Raw genomic sequence first — 21,466 nt, 5'->3', positions numbered from 1 at the left:
ATATTAACGAATATGGCTGTATGGTCTCGGACCTTTTGCCTGTCCGATGAACGAAGAAAAATTAACGAATGTCGCAAACGTCAGACTGAGAACTTTTATTTATTATTTGTTGCAAAGTAGTCATAAATGAACAAATACACCTGGACATTTTCAGAAAATATTACTGAGCAGTTTGAAACAATTTTTTAAACCAATAAATTATATATAATGGTTAAAAATTGTTTCGATTGACATTCTCCTGCCGGAAGTACTAACGTTACTTCTGTCAGAAAAATATTCTGAGTTACCCCCAAGTCACGCCTAAAGAAGTTTCACTTCAAAAAAACATATTAATTACAGTAAACAAACATTATTTAATGGTAGATTTAAATTATTATAATTTAATAATTTAACAATGGTTCCATAATAAAAAGGTTGAACGCGACCATAAAAGCATACACTCAAAAGATATAGAAAGTATGTATCTGTTGAATTTAATATATATAAAAACTAGAAAGTTTCTCAATCAAACATGGGCAATATATTATATCGATCATTTGGTCGTATTTCACCACCGACAGAGACATCGATACGCCAAATAAAACCAATACTCAAACGATTGCCCAACCAAAATGTAACTGCACAAACTTAGTTACAAAATTGATTACTTTTATCGATTATATTAGCAATATTGCACTTCTCCGTACGTGACTCAAAATATTTTATTTTTTATATACGTGGAGGGAAGAGACTCATATAATGGAGTGGTGAGGCAACCAGCTATGGGCGTCTGCAACACCAAGGCTGCATAGAATTGTATTCCTTTGAGTTGGGGATATGCTCACATCTTGAAGGTCCCTTACGGTTGTTAACAATATACTATCTACAGATAGAGATAAATTACTACCTTCTAATGTCAGTAATTAGCTGTCAATAATCTGAAGCTGTCCCAATATACCCGATAAGTCATTCTTATCGCCTTATATTGGGACGCAATTTGCAATTTACATACAAATTTCTATCGCTGGTAAGCTATACGTCCTCCCATTGACAGGCAGCGTGTACGGATAAGGTCAGTTACCGTCGATAAGTTTATTAATACGATTTTTATCTCAAGTAGGCCACAAGTTGGAATGTAGTACTTTGTTGAGGGTCAACACATCAACAGTGTACGACGAATATGGATTGGAGTCGTATGAAATTCGACAAGACGGTCACAATTTACCTGGATAAACCACAACGGTAAGAGAGAATAGATTAGATAAAGTGGTTGTGCGAGGCAAGAAATTTCACGCTGAATGCATGCAATTTCACATGTTGTCGTAATGTCCGCTGGTGAAATTCGGCTGCTGGTATCAACCCGAACAACTCCTCTGAAAAATGCATCTTTAAGCCAATCGGAGATGACTTGTTCGTCGATGATTCCAGAATTTCAATTTGCGCCTTATCTACACGTCATAATCTACACATTTTCAACGCAATAAATTTAATTTATATATTATAAATTTGAAATTAAATACCGTATTAAAATGATATTATATGCTAATATATTGATAAACAGACGCAAAAAGTTGTATTTTACAAGGCAAATTGTCAAGGTGAGTGTTCCAAAGAGTTGTTCAACCTGATCACTGTCACCGTACTCCAAGAACAACAACTTATCCTATAAAATGGGTAGCGTTGGGCCAAAGGAACTGAACTTTTGGTAAGGGAACTGAAATAAGTATTATCATAAGATACATAATAGCTTTAAGGGTAAATGTATACACTTCTACAATAAAGTCCCAGCCACTGTTCAGGCATTATCTATAAATAAATTTAAATGTTTTAAAAAAAATGGCTCTGTCGTAAATCCTATTACTCCACTGCTGAATATCTAAATGATCGGACAGCCTGGGACTAGATTGTGATTATTTTATAGCGATAGAAATGATTGTACAATATTGTATATTCTTATTGAAAAGAGCGCAAAAAAAAGAATGCTGGGAGAATTTCTTGCGCCGCTTCTTCTCTCTCAGAGCGCCATTTGTTTCCGAAGCGGTAATAGTATCTAGTAGCATAAGAAATGACATCAAAAAGAATTCTAAAGGAATCAATTTTGAGAAAATAAATGCCTTTTATACCTTTATTTGTTGAAAATACCTAAAGACATAATAAAACGCGGATAGCCCATTTAAGTAATGGCTCAATGACATTAATTACCAATACTTCGGAAAAGGTTGACTTTTAATGAGAAGAAGTAGTAAGAAACTCGTAAGTAAAAAAAATAAAAACACAAGAGTTTTAAGTACCTAAGTAGCCGCTTCAATTCACAATTTCACGCACACCGTAAAAAATAAAGGTCTTATTATGCGAGTATTTTATAAAAATATATTATATAAACTATAAATGTATTAAATAACTTTTATTTTAAAAACGTAACCATTTTTAAGGGAACGACCCGCCCCACGACGTCACCACAAGCGGCTGAACTAGGCGGTGAACACATTAAATGAGATACTCCGATGCCAGCAGATTAAAATCATGAAAAATGTGACACATAAAGAGAACTTTGAATGCTTCTCGTCAATTATATCAGTTTGAATCGCGTGAAGTATTGTGTCAGTAAGATAACACAAGATAATCAATAAAATATTTTATCACGACAAGCCAATAGTCTCCCACCGTCTCATAACATGATTGTTATGTATATAGTGTTGAAACTGTTCATACCTGTGCTTACTTACTCATTTATCAAGGCATAGCGTAAACCACTGGGTAAATTTTTGAATAAATTTTGCACAATGGTTCCTAAAATGAAAGGATAAAGCAAGTTACACAATTTGTATATTTAGGTAGCATGTTTACAAGATACGGAAGATGTGAAGGAGGTAATGAAAGGAGAGTGACTGCGGGAAACTGTGTGAATGGAGCGCTACATGCCTTTATGAACGGCCAGACTCTGCCAAAAGAGACGCGAATGGCGGTTCATAATGGAGTGCTTGTCGTCACGTTGTCGGAAGCTTAAGGAAGTGAGAGTTGGGAACGGCAGAAAAAGTATAAAAACAGAATTGGCGCATGAGATGCGATCACTGCGTTGTATGTGTGGGGTGAGACTGATTGATAGAATTCCGAATGCAGAAACATGAGCGCGATGTGGTCTGAAAGAAGATGTTGTGTCAAGGACTTGGAAAAAAATACTGAAATGGTTTGGGCGCGTGGAGGGAATGAGTGAAGAAAAATTGATTTATCAAATATATGAGGTAAGTGTGTGTGGGCAAGTCGGTTGCGGGAGACCTCGTAGAACAGAAAGAAAAAAGGAAAGGTGAAGAAAGAAAGAGTAATGAATGAGAGGAAGCGCGTGAGGTTTGTAAGGATAGAAGAAAGTGCCGTTCTGTTGTCTCTGCCCCCGACGGGAAAAAGGTTTGAGTGTGTGTGTGTTCCTAAAATGACATAAATGCGCACTATCCGCTGGGCCGGTTAAAAAAGTAGATGTTTCTATGATTAAAATAAAATTTCAATATTTGCATGCAGCGTATTTAAGTAATTGCTAACATTATTCACTTTTTGGAATACGTTGCAAAATTATTACACAAAGCAATTGCGGCATACTAAAAAATTTGCTAATAAGCCCGCAACATGATACAACTATGTAGGTAGGTACAAAACATATTATGTATCGAGTTTAGGTTTTTGGTTACAACCATAGACAAAGAATATTCTAGCGTACACAAGAATTGACAGCCCGATTATGCGTGACATATTTTGATTTGCAATCGTGTGGTTTAGCTTGTGGCTTAATATTCAAAATACTAAGAAACTAATTCCAAGCGTTACTATTTACAAATTACATATGTAGTCATAGTACTGAAAATATAATTATAGAATGTTTTGTTTGAATGAATGTATTCTCCAGAATAAGTACCTTCTTTATGACGAAATGCCACCAACCAATCCATCCTTAACACTCTAGGTGTAAAAACCAGACTCTCATCCATCTGCCTCCGTAGAATCTTAGAGTTCTTTGGACATATCGCCAGAAACGATGGCCACAACCTCGAACAACTGATTGTTACTGGGAAGGTAGACGGACGAAGCCCCAGAGGTCACAGCCCTATAAGATGGTCTGAACAAATCCGCATATCTCTGAACACCGGACTACATGACGCTCTGCACGTTGCCAAAGACAGACACAGATGGCGAACTATTGTCAAAAAGTTGTATCCTCAGAGAAATCACGACCCTCAGCAATGAGGAATATGACGCGAGGAGGAGGATGACGAAATGAGCAATACGTTCATATAATAATTGTAAGTGATACGCCCTGCTCAGTACAATACAGAGCCGCAAATTTCTTGAATACCCTTGAGCCCAGTAATATAACTAGCTATGGCGCCTCGAAACTTGATTTATAAATGTTATGATTGGTGTAATCCTACCAAATTTTATTTATGAAAATAAGGTACGAGATGAGCAGGACGTACTACAATTGCACTCGTCACATTGAGACATAAGATGTTAAATCTCATTTGCCTAGTAATTTCACTAGCTACGGCGCCCTTCCGACCGAAACACAAAAATGCTTACACATTACTACTTCACGGCAGAAAAAGACGCCGTTGCCATAACCTAGGCAACATCCTGTGCAAAGGAGCCTTCCACTGGTACTATCAAGTAAACGTAATGTACTTTTGCTCAACCTGGTAATAAACTTTTACTTAAAGTTGAGTAACAAAACATGCATGAAACTGTAACGTGCGAAATATCAATGGATAACGATTTTTATCTCAAGATAACGGAATATCGATCTGTATATCTATTTTAGAACATAATATTGCATGCTGTTGACAGTTTGAAATGTCAAACGCTTGTTACCCATGCGAATTCATTATACGTGTGCGGTTAATACAGTGGAAAGAAATAAGTAATCATCAAATCCAAATGGAAAAATTTATGAGATGAATATGGATGTTTATATGTATTTATGTATGTATAAGTAAGTATTTTGTATTAAATATATCAATGTCTTGCACCCATAGTACAAGGTATATCTAGGTAGGGGCAAGATTTTATGTTAAAAAAATTTGTGTAAAAGTGTGTCAATATTAATATTATATTGTATAAAAAGAATAGAGAAGAATCGCACCAGTAAATGTGTTAATCAAAATTCAAACATTTATAAATGCATGTCGGTGTATAGTACATTATTATTGAAATGTATTCATAATTGCATGTCATAATGTATGTTTGTTAGGCTTCAGTCTTCAGGAATGTGGGTAGAATGAGATTATGTGACCACATTGCGGGAGACCACGTGATAATCACGGATGAACCAGCTCAAGCTAACAGCATTATCCAACACACGTGATTACAATAATATTATGACACTATTTAAGATTACTCAAATTATAGGGATAATTCATAATATAGGGGCATCTATACGAAATAGAGACCCGGTTCTATGTTCGGTTATACAGCGAAAACTACTGAATCGATCTGAATAAAACGTATACCATGAGATGCAGCGTGTTTCGGAGAAGGTTTAAGTATATGACATGTTGGTGATTACCCATCCGGAATGTTAATTTTTTTTGATTAAGAAATACCTATATATACGCAATACACCTGATTCAGTCTATGACATTTCATTACTTTATGACAGTTCCTACAACGATACTTACTTAATATTAGTCATAACCATAATGTTAACACCAGGAACAGACATAAGCTTACAATGCCTACTACTCGACTAAGTCGAGTTAACAAGTCTTTTGTGGGGCGATGTATATGCTTTTACAACAGGATCCCAGAGAATGTTCAAAACAAAAGTATTACGTTATTCAAAAGAATTGTTAAAAAACGTTTGTGTGGTAAAGGTTACTATAACATACATGACTTTCTTAATGATAACCACAGATTGGGAATGGAGCGACCGCCCTCAGGCTATTAAATAATAAGTTTAATTGTACAATGTTACTTTGTTACTTTGTAAATGTTACTTTAATTGTAAAACATATTTTTTATGAAAAAAAAAGCCCGCTGAGTTTGTTGCGCCCATTCTTCTCAGGCCTGAGGCATTCATTTTGGAATGGGTGGTAGTTTTTTGAATTTCAATAAGTGATTTCACATCCTATTTTGAATAAAAATATTTGAATTTGAATTTATATGTATTTTTTGTGATTAACGTTGATGAAAAATCTGTTTAATTTTATGTCAAAAAAGTATTTTTTACTTTGACATATTTGTGAAAAATATCTCCTAATATTAATTTGTTTAAATATGAAATATTTCGTTCCACCATTTTCTCGCAGTCAAAATATTTTGAATAAAATTTTCTTGATTTAACTACCCTGCCCCTTTTCATAGTACAACAACAATGATGATTGAAAGTAAATCTAACTCTACCCTCCCCAACACATCCCATGCCCTTCCACATTCTGTATGCAGTCAGAACCCCCATATTATTAAAATGGACAGTTTAGTTATTCAAATTATAAATTACGCGCAACAGAATAAAGTATTACAACTTTAGCTTACTTTCATTTAATAATGGAGGCCACTTGGCTTTAAGTTAACGTCGCGAATACAAAGTTGACATGAATCATACCGGACTGGTAGTACAGACCATTACTGCGTATACGCAATGCTATCCCTCAAGTCTACTATCCTTTGTTGATCCAAATAACCAGCATTTTATCACGTCTTGTCTGATTCGAACGTTATTGACGACTAGCTGACCCGGCAAACGTTGTTTTGCCATATAAATTATTTTTAGAGTTAGACCGTTTCTTGGACATGCCTTATTTTTCTGAAATAAACGTAGCCTAAGTTACTCCTTGTTACATCAGCTACCTGCCACTAAAAGTAGCTGAATTAGCCGGAACAAACAGACAGACAGACAGACAAAAATTGTAAAACATTTTATTTTGGTATATATGTACGGTATACATGTTATGTATTCATAATATTTATTTAGTAAAAAACGGCTATTTCAATATTACAAACAGATACTCCAATTTTATTTAAATGTATAGATAATTCACACAATGTTTTTATAAATTATAGCCTATATGTGATTCTGGTGTGTAAGCTATATTATTGTAAAGTTTCATCAAAATCCATTCGGTAGTGTTTGCGTTAAAGCAGTTCAAACATACATCCAGACATACAAACTTTCACATTAATAATATTAGTAGGATTATGCTAATGTCAAAAAACCTCGCCCGGGTCAAATCTTTACATTACATTTAAATAAAAATGGAGTGTCTGTATGTAATATTGAAACAACCGTTTTTTACTACATGTATATCAATATATATACGGTACATACACCAAAATAACATTTTTTACAATTGTAGTCTGTCTGTCTGTTTGTTTCGGCTAATCTCTGAAATGGGTGGACTGATTTTGACGGGTCTTTTATTGGCAGGTAGCTGATGTAATAAGGAGTGACTTAAGCTACGTTTATTTTAGTAAAATAAAATATTGTTGCATGTCAAAGAAACGGTTTAACTCTAAAAATAATTTAAATGGCAAAACAACGTTTGCCGGGTCAGCTAGTAATATATAAAAGTACTAGCTGACCCAGTAAACGTTGTATTGCCTTATAAAATAATAAAAAACAATTTAATAATTAAAATTTTTGGGGTATAAAAAATAGATGCAACCGATTCTCAGACCTACAATAATTATTGTATTCGATTGCCATCTTGCAACCCTATAGCGGATTTGTTGATGGAACAGGATAATATAAAAATCGCGACACAAAAATAGTTATAGATCGTAGTAGGGCGAAAATTTGGAAGTTGTATGTACTTTTCAATGCTGAATCGTAATAAGATATAAATAAATATCGGTTCAGCCGTTTCGGAGGAGTTTGGTACCAAACACCGGGACCCGAGAATTTTATATATTACATAAGTACAGAAGGCTCACTGCGCAAATCAATTATAGAAATAGGGACTCTTGCGGTCATATTAAGAATGCGTAGGTAGAATGCCATGGTTAGACCGCCGTAAGATGCAGGATACGAGACAGCCTCCATGAGTGTGGGACTGGGTTTTTCAGGTATGAGTACCGAAGTTAGCACCAGAGACATGTTCTGGATACGGAGGAAAATACACCATAAAATAGGCCTAAATCAAGCTGGCTGGACTTATTGACGTCTAAATAATCTTTGACTCGCCCAACAGTTTACGTCCTCAACATACATTGCGCTTGGAAACCGCGGGATGTTGCGGAGCATAGAGAAGTATGTTATTTGTAAAGAAAGAAAGAAAACAAAGAAAGAAAAAATGTTTATTGACGTCATTATACATTCTGATAATAGTTCTTAAAGTTATACTATTCTAATTATGATCTAATGACGCCAATGGGCCAACGCCAACTCAGCATAGTTACCATAATCGAAAGAATCCACAACGCTGGTCTTCCGTGGAAACCCAGAGTATGGAGGAAGAATGTTCTAGAGTTCCAACGGCATAACTGCTGCAACACATTCATAGGCCTACCATTCAAATCAAAGTTTATGCATCTCCGATATAGATGAACTTAAGAACATCAGCACCCAGTGTCTCATTCATTATTTATACGCCGATCAGGTTGTTATTTAAACTGTTATTATAAAAATAAATCAATAATTATCACCACCATCGGCCCTTATTCCCTCGCTCATTTATGTTTACCATATATAATAGTTCGTAGACCCAGCGGAATTCATCATTTTTTTCTACGTCACAGTCTATCTAGACCATAGTTTCTCAACCTTATTTTGCTCACCGCCCACTTTGAGAATATGTTTTTTTCTAGAGTATTTTCGTGTATTTTTTTGCCTTTTTAGACTATATTTTTTAATCTACCCACGCCCCATCTGCGCCATCTCAATGCCCCCTAATTTTCTCTGGGTCTCCTACTGCCCCCCCGAAAGTCTCAAACGCCCACAAGGGGGCGTTATAGCCCACGTTGAGAACCTATAATCTAGACGTATGACCTAAGAGTTGAGAGACATTGAATAATAAATTCAAATAATTAAATTCAATAAAAGTTTAAATTAAGAACAAACAATTAAAAATCAATGTAGTATACAGTGTGGCCAAGAAGTAGACGTCCACAGCTAAAATTTGAAAGCCTCATGGTGATGAGTATCCGGATCACCCCTATGTATGTTTGTATGTATGTCCCCATTTTAATTTTTTTTCATACCTTGAATATTTTCATGAATTTAGCTGGAGCAGTTATCTTGAACTTACAACTCGATTCTAAACTAGTTCAGCATTGTCTAAACTATTCATAGTTTCTTATGTGGTTATTGCAACTGTAGTTAATAATTATCAACAATAAAATTAACTAAAAGTGTTCACAAAAATTTGAAAAAAGTCCTAAGCCACAATTAGGTGAAAAAAACGGATAAAAGGGAAAAAAAATATTATCTCCTATACTACGCAAAATCGTAGAACATACATAGGGGTGATTCGGATACTCATCACCATGAGGCTTTCAAATTTTAGCTTTGGACGTCAACTTCTCGGCCACCCTGTATGTAATAAATAAAATCGATACAGTAATAAACTTTTATTGTTACTTATCGCACGTGTCCTGGTGAATGACGTCTATTTCGTAACACCTTATCATAAAAATCTACCCAAAACCGTGTAATGCGGACGAGGGAAAGGTATTTTATTAACCAATAATCATATAAACTTGTTACGTATTTTAATATTTATTGAGCAAATAAATTAGGCAGCTATATTGCAACTTGCAGCTATTATGTACGGTTTGTTCGTGATTTTAATTGAGGTCGCCTTACTTAGCCTAAGTGGGTTAGTCGCTCGAAATTTTAAACATACATAGCTTATACTCCTTCTTTGCCTGCGTATAAGATCTATTTTTATAATTACCCGAGAATCGAATCCTATTATAAACGAGAAGTAAAGTTGTACCAAATTTAAAACTTTTTATGTTATACCTGAGAATAAACTAAAGAATATGCAAAATGTTGACTATATCACTGACAACACTGTCAATACAATGATAATCCTGAAGTTTTCCGAGTGTCAAGGAGCCTTAGAAATAAACGCGGGAAACGTTATACGTCCCTTATAAGCAAAATGTCTATTTGTAAACTAAAACTAATAAAATAACTCAAATAAAATTTAATTTAATACACCTTTTATGCAAATCTAATACTAATATTTAATTAATTTTAATAATTATTTGCATGTGGTACTTATTTATAGATTTTAAGTCGGTGCCAAGCCAAAATATGTAATAGTAGATAACTCCTCTTTTTTGAAGTCGGTTAAAAATGACATAATTGTACAACAATTATTAGTAGTTACTAATGGACACAAATTGACGTCACTCAATGACTACTTAAAACGTATTTAAAATAATTACTATATACAGTAATTAGTAAATACCGGTGTGGTCATCGACACGTTAACTTAACTAAGTAATGGTATTATCTTAGCTCAAATCATACATAAGTTGCAGTTTAATGACTTAGATTTTAATATTAGTAGGAGTGAAATTCTAAAGTATGAAAGCACGAACGCAAACGTATCGAAATGAGTTGGTGATAAATTTAGTTAATGTTTGTTTTTCATCATAACTCCGTACTGTCTTACAAGAGACCACTTACTGTATAATTATTATGTTCTATGCTCAAAGAAAGACCTGACCTGGATCACCTCTTGGCATCCAGGGATAATCAGACGCATTTTTGATTCACCTATAGTTTGTGATCATCCTTCTGATGTCACCAGTCCCAATTAAATAGCACATTCTGTCCTATATCCCAGCGGATACTCCATAGGGAATGCCGCTTGCGCCTCTCTCTCCTCCAGAAAAGGTCGCCTTCAATGAAGGCTTAGAGGGCACTATACGAGACAATAATTCTTGATGTTATGAAACAGTCAAAGTCAAAGTCAAAAAATCTTTATTCACTGTAAAACTTTATAAGTTGTTTAGTGCAAGTCAGGATGAAGTACAAAAGTTACAATAGCATTCAAATGAGAATAACAATATTCATTAACAAAATTTAGAACATTTATAGCAACTATCTTTATCATTCAAATAATCTTTCATATTATTGACAAATTCATAAAAAAACAGTATTTTATTTATTATGTACAGAGCAACGTGTGTCGGGTCAGCCAGAAATGTTATAACTGGTAACCCTATAGAAGGCCATCCGGGGATCTGGCCGGCCATCTAATCGGTCCATTCGTACCAATCCAAGTAGGAAAACATTCATTTTACGTTGTTCCTTTCTTTTAAAATACTATGTTACTTAAGAAGAGTTATTAGTTTTTGGCCATTCTTTCGATTGGCATCATAAGAGTAGGGGTGGTTTTTTTTTTACATTTAAGCCGGTTCGATTCCCAGACGAGGCAAGTAATTTTTAGAAAATCTTTGAATGCAGAATTACTAACTTTTAAAAATAACATAAAGTCTTCTTTCAGTAAAATAGCCTATCTTCGATATTTAAGGTACTTTCCCTTCATGTCCCATAACTTTGGGATAGCCTGTATATTAACACGATAAATGAAAAGATTCTTTAGTGCTAGTGGGAGAAAAAACTGTCCAACGAAAACGTTTCTTACGGAGGCTGCCTGATGAGAGATACGTTTATAAATAGTTTTGTATATATATGTATATGGAATATGGTTAGACAGGTAAATGCGGAGATATATGTCGGTATTTTTAAAGTGAAACTTTTATTACATTGTCTAAAACTTTTTCGTCTGTGTGTTGCATGTCGCGTGACGGTCAGGTGGCGCCTATAGTTCGCAGCAGCTGACTGTGTATGATATAATCTAAATAATTGTTAAGTATTATGTATGTCGAACTCTCCCTGCTTAAAAATATTGATTGGAAAGTATTGGGAATCAGTCACTCCATGTAAACTGTATATATATACATGAAAAAGAATTGAAAGTATTCAAAAGTATTCAATCATTATTTACCATTATCATTCCAATTTCCAAGTAAAAAATTAAGATTGATAAAGCGATTTTTAAACCCTAAATGCAATATTATTCCAAACATTTTTAGTTAAATGTCTATGTGATAAAAAGTTTCACTTTTACCCTGGTTTCATAAAACCACACAATCCTTTTTTAATACAACAATATTTTAGGTGTATATAAGCTGCTTCCGGGCGAGCGGAGTGAACAATTTGTGCCGCTTGCACCGAACTGGTGGCACTGGTTTGACGAGTTACCGTTATGGTGATTCATGAGCACTCAAACAGGATCCGCGCATCATATCGCCAGCAAAATGGTGGTACGTCACCACCCAAATTAAACTGATTATTTCTTCGTGATACTTTTACATGTAAACAAATATCTAACTCTTTTAACACGACATTAGCGGCCTTACAAATAAACTTGGTAGGAATAAAGTTTTACACGAGAAAAAAACCAAAATGCAAAATGATTACAAATAGACATTTTGTTTTATATAAAATGTTTCCCGCGTTTATTTACAAGGCTGCCTGATATTCGGGAACTGTTTTTCTTTTTTTGTTTTTTATAAAAATAAGGGACGAGACGATCAGGACAGTCAGCTGATGGTAATTGATACTCCCTGCCCATTACCATGCAGTGCCGCTCAAGATAATTGAAAAAACCAAAAATTCTGCGCGGCACTACAACTGCCACGCTCGTCACATTGTGTCAATTCTCGTTTGCCCAGAAATTTTACTAGCTAAGGCGCCTTTCAGACCGAAACACAGTTATGCTTAAACATTACTGCTTCATGGCAGAAAAAGGCGCTGTTTTTTCCTCTCTCTCTCAGACTCTCAGGCTCTTTCAGAGCGCCATTTGTTTCCAAACCGGTGAAATCGTTAGACATGACATTAAAAAGAATACTAAAGGAATCAATTTTGAGAAATTAAATGCCTTTTATGCCTTTATCTCTTTCCAGACCTCTTTCCTTAGAAAGGCGTATGTTAAATAAGTTAAACTTGTGAATGATGATAGCCTCAAGGCGGTCGTAAGCCGGTTAACTTGGTTTTTATGGACATGAAGTAAACCATAACTTATAATATTGCGTATTTCCCGGCGACCTAGAAAAATAAATTTGGCGAAAAGCAAGGACTTACCGCACGCGTAAAATAAAAATCGTTAATAAACGTAAAATCAAATATTATTTTTGTGATTTTAAATGAATATTGCAAATTTTAATATTATGCTATTTTCTTTGATCAATGCGAGTATTACCTATACATTTTATTAACATGCTTTTTCCCACGCGTTTTAATCCTATAAAACGCATTATAAACGCTCGTCACCTTGACACATAAGATGAAGTCTCATTTGCCCAGTAATTTCACTAGCTTATTAGCTAGCTAGCAATCACTACATTTAGTTCCTAGTATTTAGTTCTACTTAATATATTTGTGTGTATTATTGTAAGTGATTTTAAATAAACCTTATAAATACAAAACGAAAAAAAAATATTAATAACTCTTAGTTTACCAGAACGATACCTATTCGATGTACGTATTATTTAGTTCATATAAATGGCGTGTACATAATATACTGAATGTTTGATTAAGCCGATAAGATTATATCAGCATCTGTAGGAGATAAGGAACCTTATTGCACGAATACAATCGCTGTTGAAAAGTGGGACTGTAACTGTGGCCGTTAGTGTAAATTGCAAGCACATTACACACACGTGACAACACGTCCTAAATCTCAAGGTGAGGAGTGCAATGTTACGTGATCGGGATGGCAGTGCGGTGCGCTTCACCTTAGGTCTTTTTGTATTGCGTTACTACTAAAATTATAAAGTTAGAGAAGTTAAGAATTAATATTAGTTAATTTATTTTTCAACGTAGAGCAGCTCGAATTGTCGGTGACTCAGTGCTCTGTGAACGGCTGGATCTCTTGGCGTTGCGTAGAGACGTCGCTTCATTGTGTGTCTTCTACCGCATCTATCACGGGGAGTGTTCCGAAGAGCTGTTTAACCTGATTCCTGCAGCGGAATTCCACCTTCGCACGACACGCCACAAGTTAAGATTTCATCCCCACCATCTGGATGTGTGGCGGTCCTCTACAGTGCGGTTTTCAAGGAGCTTTCTCCCTCGTACTACGAAGCTATGGAATGAGCTTCCTTGTGCGGTGTTTCCGGGACAATACGACATGGGTACCTTCAAAAACAGCGCGTACACCTTCCTTAAAGGCCGGCAATGCTCTTGTGATTCCTCTGGTGTTGCAAGAGAATGTGGGCGGCGGTGATCACTTAACACCAGGTGACCCGTACGCTCGTTTGTCCTCCTATTGCATAAAAAAAAAAAAAACGTTACTGTTATGGCTAGATATTGCCCAGGTGCGTGCATTAGTTCTCTAGTAAAGTATGCACTATGGATCTAGTCGTAGTTGAGCTTTGGAATATGAAAAGATTGCTTACCGCTAGCGTAAGGAAAAATTTTATGAGTGGGTGTTCAATAGAAGTTTGGTTATAAAATATCGGAACCAAATTAAACTAAATTAACTTTAACACTAGTGCTATATTTATTTAGGTTCATAAAGAGGTAGGCACTGCCCAATTGCCTATATGAAAGGCAGGCATTTATTTTCTCAAAATTAATTCCTTTTTGATGTCATTTCTAATAACTACTAGAAACTACTACCGCTTCGGAAACAAATGGCGCTCTGAGAGAGAACAAGCGGCGCAAGAAACTCTCCCAGTATTCTTTTTTTGCGCTCTTTTCAATAAAAATATACAATACTGTACAATCATTTCTATCGCTATAAAATAATCACAATCTAGTCCCAGGCTGTCCGATCATTTAGATATTCAGCAGTGGAGTAATAGGATTTACGACAGAGCAATTTTTTTATAAAACATTTAAATTTATTTATAGATAATGCCTGAACAGTGGCTGGGACTTTATTATAGAAGTGTATACATTTACCCTTAAAGCTATTATGTATGATATGCACGCCCTTGATATGATGTGGATCATCGCTTTGTTCCAATTTCCATCACTTATATAATATAGAAACCAAGATATAGTTAAAAATACTTTTGTAGGTTACATGAAACATTTTCTATTCATATGGCCGATATTTTGAAGCCTTGATTTTAAATAATTTGTTATCACAGCAAGAATACTCATAAAAGAACTTTATATTTTTCAGATCTCTAACTACTGTTGTTTATAAGATAAAAACCGCTGACAGAGAGAAGGACGGAAAGTCTACTATTTGTACAATAGTACTTACTTATTTTTATGACAATAAGGGACGAGACGAGCAGGACATTCAACTGGTAGTAATTGATATGCCCTGCCCATTACAATGTAGCACTACAATTGCGCTCGTCACCTTGAGATATGAGATGCTAGGCCTCATTTGCCCAGTAATTTCACTAGCTGCGGCACCCTTCTGACCGAAGTACAATAATGCTTAAACATACATTACTTACATTATTGCTTCACGGCACAAATAAATTATAATCCAAACATTGATATCAATGTAAAATATCTCTTTTTACGCGCATTTTTATTAGCTTCACCTGTTTGTATGTTTGTTTGTAACCCACTCATTTTGGCGCGATTTTGACCCACTTTAAACGGCCAGATTTCGTTCAAACTTCGTAGATTTATCGAGAACCGATGACAATACATTTATTTGATAAAATTATTCCATTTTTCATTTTGCAACATAAGATAATTGTTAATTTATATAAGGCAGGAATTGATATAAATTTTTTAATTTCAAAATAGATTATCAATTTTTTAGTTCGGTTTTCTATAAAGAGCGCGATTTTTAACTACTATTTATTTTGAAGTCGGTTGATGAAGTACCAATAACAAATATATCAACATTCTATACAGCAGAATGTATGTTTATTATAATATAGGTACTTATATTCATATACTATGACTCGCGGTTGATATCATGTATTTCATATTATCGTGTAACTATCGATTTCACATGAAGGCTCAAGGTGAAAATATTACAGACGCGGTCATACTGTTATATCAAGTAGGTACTGTAACTGGCTTCAACTAAATATCTACTAGTTAGTACCTACGTCACTTAACAATGTCATAAGCACGACATTATATTTATTATTGTGACATCTTAGATTAAGGATTGCTCTCCGCTGCGCTCCAACTAGACATATCTATATCAAAGGAGGTAAATAAAGAGCACAGACTTCCAAAAAAGAGTCTCATTAATACGTATGTAAGTATGTTACGGAATGTTTGAACATGATTTTGACCCCCTTCAAAACGTCGAATTAACTCGAAAATTGGCATAGGTACTTATTAAGGACCGATGACAATTCAATATAACAAAAAAAAAACAAAAATGAAAAATAAACAATAGAAAATAAATTTTAATAAATTTGAATTAAAAATAGTGTAAGAAAAAATGATTTTATTATAAAAAGCGCTATTTTTTGTGCATGACGTTAGTGGCTGGCACTAGTATGGTAAACATTTTGTAACAAAGAGTAGTTTAGCATTCTTTATTAGTGTTATAGATTATAGAGAACATCTATATGATATAGAGTACAATACTCTATTTTTGAGAACAGTTAGCTATCCTACCTAGATTGGTTCAGCGTATTCCAAAGAAGATGTAAATCATATTATGTAATAAGAGGGAGGACAGTCTAAGTAAAGATTGAAATTTGGTTTATTATGAAACGTGCGACATACGTTTGCTATAGTAGTAATTACAATATTGTCGGCGGAGTATAATCCGGCTCAGTTTGAAAGCGAACAGTCGCATAGAACGTAGTGGATTTCGGCTATCTTCGTTTTTACAAGATTATAGCCGTCATCTGTCAATCTATCAATGACTGCACGTTTCATACAATCGAGTGAATCGCTTTTTTGTTAGAGAATTGCGCTAGGCTGGCGTATTCATTCAATTAATTTAAGTTTTTCGTGTGTGACTCAATTAAAATTAAACAAACACCGAGTACTACGGAAGGCTCACCGCAATATACGAGTAACAGAAATCATTCAAATGGATTTGTAGTAGCATTACTGCAATAAATAGTACTTAACACGAAACGAAGAGAAGGTAAAGGTTTGAGCAATGCTGTAATTAGCTTCGTAATTACCAAATTCATAATGAATTAATAACATTTTAATACTTCCTAATGTACAGTAAGTAATGGATACGTAACAAACTTAATACCTAATAATATAGAATTTTAAAAAACATACTCATAGGTATGTACTTAACTAAACTTTTTGAAATTGTAAATATATTTTTCCGAATTTAATTATTTATTCAAAAAATATTCAGCTATTTTCAAAATTAGAACCAAGTTTTTAGGGGTACCTCGAAAGGAAAAAAAACGGAACGCTTATAGGATCACTTTATCATCCGTCCGTCTGTCTGTCAAGACCCTTTATCTCAAGAACGCGTGGAGGTATCGTGTTGAAATTAAAACGATGTACTCAAGTTTACAGTTTCTTGATGCTGTGTAAAAATCAAACTTCTACGTTAACGTTAATTATACATTTGCAATTGAAACGGCGCAAAATTATTCTCCCAGGATTCTCTTTCGCGATAGGTTTCAAAGATTTCTTTTGAATGCTGTTTAATATTCGCGTTCTTTTTTGTATGGATTATAACAAATTTTAACTATAATTATGGTTTATTTTAAATATCTTTATTCTTATTCATTTCCAAATTAGTGACATACCTCTAGTTTTCTGGAGTACTCCTCACAAGCCTTTTCTTGTTCCTTCTTCAGCTCCTCGTTCTTCTCGAGCAACGCTTTCCCGAGCTCCGCCGCCAGCAGCAGATCAGACTCCTTCTGCTGGAGCTGCTGCCACACATCGTCACCGCCTGCTTCCCTGGACATCTTCACGTACTCCTCCAAATCCTGATAGAAACCCTCGTCCGACAAACTCAACACAGCAGGTACTTTCCTGGTTCCACTACGACTTCTGCTTCTCCTAACTCTTTCAACAGCTTCAGTTCCTTTCCCGACAAATTCGTCTTGAGATGTTATGAAACCGATGCACTCCGGCTTTGAATTACTTTTTCTACTAACTCTACTAGTTATAACACTGTCTCCGGCCATTTAACTTCAGTTTAACCTTTAACTTTGCACTATTTTCGTGTAGTTATTATTCCTTTTGAACAACCGCTCGAATGCTTTCTGTATTTTTTCGCTTTTTGGGAGTTTTATTTGCTTGAAAATGCTGACTGGGATGTCGACATCCTTTTTTAAGGCCATTATAATTCAGTCAGGTGAGGTGGAGGAACATTTCCGTGTTAACCGCACTGTTCACGAAACTTTATGACACACGCGAAGCGTAAAACTGTTGCCCCGACGACGGCGTCCACACAACAAGCCGCGTTCATTGCTGAGGCTTCGAGGTGGAAGGGGTGGCAAAGATCATTTTAAAATAGAACTGCCATTACTTGTATCGTATGAGCAATAATTATAAAACAAACTAATCTTGCTAGATGACGCTAAGTGTAATAGTACTGACTGAGATTTTTCAGGAGGAACTTTAGCAAAACTTAAGATATTTTAGTTTATTTTTCTTCCACTACTTATTATTAGAGAATAATCTTCACTTCAGTCTTGGTACGTTTGGATTAAGAGAAAAATCGCTTATAGTTGTACGTGCATACAATAATGTAGAGTAATAACAAGTCAGTGAATAATAAAATAATTAAGTGATAAAATTAGGCATAATATTATTTTTTAAGTTTTCTTCATAACTGAATTAAAACCTCTTTATGTGCGTCTTTGGGGGTAACAACGACTTTTTCTGATAGAAGTAACGTTTTTCTCACTGAAGTAACACTTTCACAGTTTTCTGTTTCCCGATTTCATTCATCAAATAATCAATTAATATCAATAATCATTCATTAAAATAATTAACCATAGTGAGTGATTTTTTTTTAAATGTCGTGATTTCTGTAAATTATTATGAAGTTTTACTTCAATCGCGCATAAGGATTACACGCAGCACTTTAATTGTTCAATATAATATGCATATTCAAAACAAGAAAAAACGATAAACAGATAGATACTTTGGTTTTTGTAGTTATAGGCCGTGTTCAATCACTATACAATATGTTTAAATTGAGATACTTAGTAAAATGCTATAATTCTTATATAACAAAGAGACATTACATATTTATGGATAAGAGCTATTTATTATCTAATGAGACATTCAGTGAAAATATAATCCTTATTTATACGAAAAACAATAATCTCACACAGATAGACTATGACATCTCTATTTCATTTTAATCTTTGACAAAAACACGCTCGAAGAAAAACGAGATAGCAGCGTCAGGTACGTAAGCACCTGCTAAGTTGGATAGAGATAGATGTATCGGAATGAAGTGCATGGATTAAGGAAGTAGGTGTCTTGTTTCGCGAATCGCGATAATCAACAATCAAAATAATCGGCAATATTACTAATAAATCAAAGAAAAAATAACCTTGATACAAAAATAATGGTTTTAATATTCTTTGTCCGTTTATATCTTAAGGTATTTATAGCTAGATCGCGTGATTTTAGTAGGTGTGTCGACTGTTAATTATTGTGATATTGTTGTTGATGACTAGTTGTAGTTTGAAGATAGATTATTAAAATTCTATTTCATGTGGGTTAATTTTATATTGTTTTTAAAGCAAAACTGAAAGAACCAAGATAATGATGTTGATCGCATGAAGTTGTAAAACATTGAACCAAAATACCATCGAATATCAAATATGTAGAAGAATACACGTCATATTTGGGCCATAGAATACCCCCCAAAAACCTCATGGACAAGAAAATACACCAAAGGGTGGCAATTTCTTCAACATACTTACTTGACCTTAAAAAATAAAAAAATGAATTAAAATAAAAGCTAATAAAAAACTTAAGAGCAAAAATCAAACAAACATAAAATTTAAGTAATAGTAAGTTTAAGTAGTATAGCTTAAATACATCAACTTAGATTAGATTCAAGTTATCACTTCAGCTGTTGGACTCGGGCGTCCCCCGATATATACACGTTTTTTTTAATTCATCCCCCGCAACCCCATCGCGTGGTAATTGGTGAGTAACAGGAACATGTGCTTACGTTAATGTTATATGATGTTGGTTCTTATGGTAATTTTTAAATCTTCTAACTATTCTCTCTTCTGATCTCATATTTAAATAATAGGATTCAGAGGGTCGAGGCCCGCCTGAAGGCAGGAGATCTCCTGGGACTCCTCTCGGTATGGGGGTACCACAAGGGTCTATTCTTGGACCCTTCCTCTTCCTAATTTATATAAATGATCTACCTAACCTTGTAGAAAAACAACACAAGGTGGTCTTGTTTGCGGATGACACTTCACTTATATTCAAAGTGAAACGAAGCCAAGTTTTATATGACGAAGTAAACAATGCTCTATCTGACATCGTTTACTGGTTTAGCGCCAATAACTTATTGTTAAATAGCTATAAAACCAAATATATTAAATTCACCGCGCCAAATGTAAAAATGTAGATGCGAATATTTTATTAAATGGAGGTGGTAAAACCAGTGGAATCTGCTGTATTTTTTGTTGGCATTACTCATGATTCCAAATTGCAGTGGGGCCCCCATATTGAAGGATTGGCGAATAGGCTTAGTTCTGCAGCATAAGCGGTTAAGAAAATTAGACGGTTAACTGACATAGATACGGCGAGATTAGTATACTTTAAAAGAATTGTTAAAAAACGTTTGTGTGGGAAAGGTTATTATAGCATAAACGATTTTCTTAATGACACCACGGACTGGAAATAAAGCGAACACCGTCAGGCTCTTTAATTATAAAAGTTTATTGTACGATATTACATTGTAATCCATATCTTATATTAAAAAAAAGCCCTCTGAGTTTCTTGCGCCCATTCTTCACATGTATGAGAAAATATTTGAATTTGAATATAGTAGGTATACTTAAAGTGCCTACTATTAAACTGTTGAATCAACGTGCCGCCTGTACATTGAATATTTTTTAAAAACTGATTATCTTTACATCAATACATATAATTAAAAATTGGAATGTCTGTTTCTAATTACCGTTTGAATTGAATTGAAATAACCGTTTTTTACTACATGTATATGAATATATATACGATACATACACCTAAATATTTTTGTGTATGTACCGACTGTTTGTTCCGGCTAATCTCTGAAATGGCCAGACCGATTTTGACGGGACTTTTATTGGCAGGTAGCTGATGTAATAAGGAGTAACTCAGGCTACGTTTATTGTAGAAAAAAAAAGTTATGTTGCAAAGTCCAAGAAACGGTTTAACTCTAAAAATAATTTATATGGCAAAACAACTTTTGCCGGGTCAGTAAGTAAGTGATAAGGATAGTGTAGTTAAACACAAAATAATTAATTTTAAACATTGATATACAAAAAAACACCTCACAAACACGCTCAAATATAGTCTGAAGCTAGACTCTGCCTACGCGTCTATTAGGTAGAGTTTTCGTTCAGGTGTGTTTCGACCGCGCTTTGAATATAACGCCGC

General features: G+C 34.6%; 1 protein-coding gene across 1 annotated transcript in view; it reads right to left on the bottom strand.

The window, feature by feature from the left end:
- Nucleotides 1-18,309, bottom strand: part of LOC126966714 (bicaudal D-related protein homolog) — a 127,193-nt gene extending 108,884 nt beyond the window's left edge. The window contains exon 1 of the mRNA XM_050810929.1: nucleotides 17,644-18,309. Within this exon, the coding sequence (XP_050666886.1) occupies nucleotides 17,644-18,027 (384 nt within the window). The 5' untranslated portion in view covers nucleotides 18,028-18,309. The remainder of the gene's footprint in view (nucleotides 1-17,643) is intronic.
- Between the last annotated feature and the right edge of the window lie 3,157 nt (nucleotides 18,310-21,466).

This window comes from Leptidea sinapis, chromosome 1, assembly GCF_905404315.1.
Source record: "Leptidea sinapis chromosome 1, ilLepSina1.1, whole genome shotgun sequence".
NCBI lineage: Eukaryota > Metazoa > Arthropoda > Insecta > Lepidoptera > Pieridae > Leptidea > Leptidea sinapis.
Note: the sequence above shows the minus strand (reverse complement) of the source record. Positions and strands in the feature narration are given on the sequence as shown.